General features: G+C 40.1%; 1 protein-coding gene across 1 annotated transcript; it reads right to left on the reverse strand.

Annotated features, from left to right (window-relative positions):
* Positions 1–242: 242 nt before the first annotated feature.
* Positions 243–3,362, reverse strand: LOC133833141 (uncharacterized). Its single transcript, XM_062263396.1, has one exon. It carries the CDS (start codon positions 3,360–3,362, stop codon positions 243–245), a length of 3,120 nt encoding a protein of 1,039 aa, XP_062119380.1.
* Positions 3,363–4,514: the final 1,152 nt, after the last annotated feature.

Here is a 4,514-nt window from a genome sequence, read left to right on the forward strand (position 1 = left end):
CTTCGTTCATCCACCAATTCCAATTCTTCTAGCCTTACTTGATGAACGTCCATTCTTGCTGCCATGTCCAACTTGGCAGAAGGTACAGCTATCTCTGCAGGTAGTACTGCTTCTGACCCATATACCAAGGAGAATGGTGTAAATCCTGTCGATCCTCGTTTTGAAGTGCGATAAGCCCATAGAGCAAGAGGGACAAATTCATGCCAGATTGCGGGACTATCATGTACCATACGACTCAAAACTCATAATAGTAACTTGTTAAAAGCTTCAGGAATACCATTCCCTTGTGGGTAGTACCTAGTTGACTTTCCATGGGAGATTTGATAATCTTCTAATAACTTCTTCGTCGCTTTTCCCGTAAAAGGTGTACCATTATCTGACAAAATTCTTTTTGGTATTCCAAATCGACAAATAATGTGTTCTAGAATAAAAGTTGCCACAGTTTCTGTAGAGGCCTTTTTCAATGGGATTGCTTCCGCCCATTTTGTAAAACATTCTGTTGCTGCTAAGATCCAAATTCTTCCTTGAGAAGGTGGTGAAATCGGTCCTATGAGATCCATGGCCCAAGTGTGGAATGGCCAAGGAGTAGTCACAGATTGTAAAGAGATTGCTGGAGCATGTATTTTGTTCCCGAAAATTTGACATTTTTGGCATTCTCTTGCAAACTTCATGGCATCCATTTCCATGGTTGGCCAATAGTACCCTATGCGCACCACTTCTTCATACAGCTTTCGTCCTCCTTGATGTTCACCGCAATCCCCATGGTGGATTTCTTTCATAACTTCCTCTGCTTCTTCATTGCTAATGCAACGCAACAACTTCCCATTGAATCCTTTACGATAAAGGTCATTGTTGTCTTTTAAACAATACTTGCTTATATGTCTTAGCAACTTTTCCTTTTCTTTCTTATCATAAGGAGTCACTTTATCTCGAAAATACTCTTGGTATGGCCTCCTCCAGTCATCGATTTCGGTGATTAAGATCGCCTCAGTGCTATTAAATATGAGTTGACAGTTCGGGCAATCTTTTTGCAAACTTGCAGCATCTTCCTCCATATTTTCCCAATAGTACCCCGCTCTTTGCAGCCTTCTTAATAATTTAGGGCCCTCTATCCCACAAGTAATATCATGAATTTCCTCCATTCGTGCAATAACTTCTTCTTGCTTTAGACATCTTGCCAATACTCCATCCGAGGATCGGTGATAAAGTGTATCTTTAATCATAATGAAATGTCGTCTTTCTTTGAAACTGGTCACTTTTGGTTCGGTAAGTTTATTCACTATTTGTTGCTGCCATTCCTCGAGTTCAAACCCTCTTTTGTATGCCAAGATAACTGAACACTTTTGATTGATTATTTTGCATACCAAATTTTGAGTTTCAGACACCTCGACCTTAGAAGCCATGGTAGCTAAAGCATCAACATATATATTTTGCGTTCGAGGCATGTGTTCAAATTGACATTCCTGAAAATTCTTTGCTGATTCTTGGACCATTGCTCGATATATCGCCAGTGATGGTTCTTTCACAGAAAATTCTCCTTTGACTTGCTGGATGATGAGCTTAGAGTCTCCTTTAATTACAACTCTTTTTACTTCCATGTTTAGTACAACCGTCATACCAAAAATAAGTGCCTCATATTCAGCCTCGTTATTAGTACAATCAAAAGACAATTTGTATGCCTGAGTATGATTCTTACCTTCTGGGTTGGTCAATACTATTCCTGCACCTCCCCCATTGGAGGTTGATGATCCATCAAATGTTATTACCCATTTCTTTTGTATTTCGTCATCGCAAACCATAGCTTCAGGTAACCCTCCTGGGATTTCTTTTGGGGTCCAATCTTTGTCATTATTGGATGAATATGTTAGCAAATCAGACAAGGCTTGACTTTTTTGTGCTCTTGGGTACATGACACTGATATCGAACTCGCTGAGCATTAGTATCCAGCGAGCTATTCTACTAGAAGGTATGGGTTTATTCAGCATGAACTTTATGGGGTCTGCTTTAGTCATTATCACTACTTTATGTGCTACCAGGTAGTGTCGCAATCGTTGAGCTGTGTACACCAAGGCCAAACACAGTTTTTCAACATACGGATAATTTATCTCGGCCCCTTTCATTCTCCTGCTGAGGTAATACACAGGTTTCTCTTTCCCATCAACCTCCTGTGCTAATAGCGTCCCAATAGATGTTTCAGTAACGGCCAAATATAATAGCAGTGGAACTTTTGGTAGGGGCGCTATCATAGCCTGAGGGGACGATAATACAGTTTTTATCTTGTCAAATGAGCTTTGCTGTTTTTCTCCCCAGCCAAAGGGCACTCCCTTTTGCATTAATGTTTGGAGCGGGCTTGTGAGTTTGGATAAAGCTGGTATGAAACGTCGTAGGTATGATACTTTTCCAAGAAAACTTTTCAGTTCTTTGGATGACTGTGGTACCCTTATGGCTAATATAGCTTTGGTCTTGTCTTCGTCAATGCTTATACCATTCTTATGTACGACGAATCCCAAAAATTTCCCTGCATTTACGCCGAAGGCACATTTGAGGGGATTCATCTTGAGTTTGTACTTTCTACATCTTTGGAATTCTTTCTCAAGGTCATGAATATGGTTGAACTTGCTCTGTGATTTGACGACAATGTCATCAACATATACCTCAACACTTTCATGTATCATATCATGGAATATTGCTGTCATTGCTCTTTGATATGTGGCGCTAGCATTTTTCAAACCAAATGGCATAACACTGTAGTAAAAGTTTCCAAATGGTGTTCGAAAGGCTGTTTTTTCTGCATCTCCTTGAGCCATTTGAATTTGATTGTACCCACTAAACCCATCCATAAAAGAGAACATCTCACAGTTTGATGTAGCGTCAATTAGAGTATCAAGGTTCGGCAAAGGAAAGTCATCCTTTGGACAAGCTCTGTTAAGATCCCGATAGTCGACACAAATTCTTATCTTCCCATTCTTCTTCTTTACTGGGACAATGTTAGCCAACCATATTGGATGCTTGCATGTACGAATGAATCCTGCTTTTAGTAATTTTTCAATTTCTGTCTTGATCTGAAGCTGAATTTCAGGCCTATAATTCCTTGGGGTTTGTTTTATAGGCCTAGTCTCTGGTAAGGTACTTAAATTATGTGTAACCAATTTAGGATCTAATCCAAGCATATCTTCATAAGTCCATGCAAAAACATCTCGATATCTGTATAATAACTCTATCAACTCACCTCGCATTGCTACAGGTAAGTCAGCCGAAATGAACACAGGTTTCTTTTCTTCGGGGTTTTCTGCCAAGTTAATCTCTTCCAATTTATTGATCTTATACTTTGGCTCTTTGTGTGAGGTTGACTCGTCCTTCATTCTTACGCCCTTTTGAAGATGTAATGGGGCCAAGCCACCCTTAATTTTATCTACTACAACAATGGTGGGGTCAGGTATTGATGCTGACCCCACACACCGTCATAATTGATACGCCTTTTTTCTGTTGGGTAACATGACCTTTTCTACCTTTCTTTCTTTCTTGGGTTTAACAGTTGGAGGCTCGCTTATCATAACGTATTCTTCCCATTTTGGTAAGCGCACCCCTCGTGGTCTTGTTACCATTTCCATGTTATTTTCTGAGAGTTCATCAAAGAACATTGCTTCGGCCATGTAAGCTTCCTCCTTAGCGAATGGTTCTTTGGTAGCTGTGATATGAATGTCCTTTCCACGAATATGTGCCTTGATACATTGGTGCAACGTTGATGGCACACAATTGTGTGTGTGAATCCATTGCCTCCCGAGTAAGAGATGATATGATGTATCTGCTTCTATCACATGAAACCGAGTGGGACTTCTTATTGGTCCCACCTCTAGCTCGACAGTAACATATCCCATTGTTTTTACTGGCTTTGCAGCAAAGCTAGTCAGTGTGATTGTTTGCGGAACAAGCCCTCCTTTCACTATTTTCATGGCAAAGTAGATCCCTATTGGCATAAGATTCACTGAAGCCCCATTATCTACCAAGGCGCGTTTGATTTTTAGTCCATTAACCTTGACCTCAACATATAGTGGATGATTGTGAAGAAATGGAGATGTTTGTATGTCAGCACTAGTAAAAATTATTGCTCCTTCAGAGTTTTAGCAATATTTTGTATCGGGTGTCCTACTACATAACATGAAGGACCATGACGTTGAGCGATTTGAACTAATGATTCTGTGGCCTCTTTTTTCGCATCTTTCCCAAACTCTAAGCAATCAAAGAAATTTCGAAATAACTTAGTTCGTAGTAATGGTTCAACCATGTTTTTGTACTCACTTGTGTTAGGAGGCTCTTCTTCGACTTCTTCGATAAGTATGTCTTGAGATATTCCTGTGAGGATGAGAGGAGATTCCTCTGTGCATGTCATAACAGTTCCTCCATTTTGGTGTTGGGGAAATGGTCTTTGTTCCACTGTATTTGGATCTATGATGATTTCCCCTTTTTCTAGTCGCTCATGGAAGATCTTTCTAAGAGCGTAACATCTCATTGTT

The sequence above is a fragment of the Humulus lupulus genome, chromosome 4 (genome assembly GCF_963169125.1).
Source record: "Humulus lupulus chromosome 4, drHumLupu1.1, whole genome shotgun sequence".
Lineage (NCBI taxonomy): Eukaryota > Viridiplantae > Streptophyta > Magnoliopsida > Rosales > Cannabaceae > Humulus > Humulus lupulus.

Bases quoted from the DNA above. Each gene is read 5' to 3' on its own strand.
- LOC133833141 (XM_062263396.1), bottom strand. From the start codon at position 3,362: ATGAAGGACGAGTCAACCTCACACAAAGAGCCAAAGTATAAGATCAAT.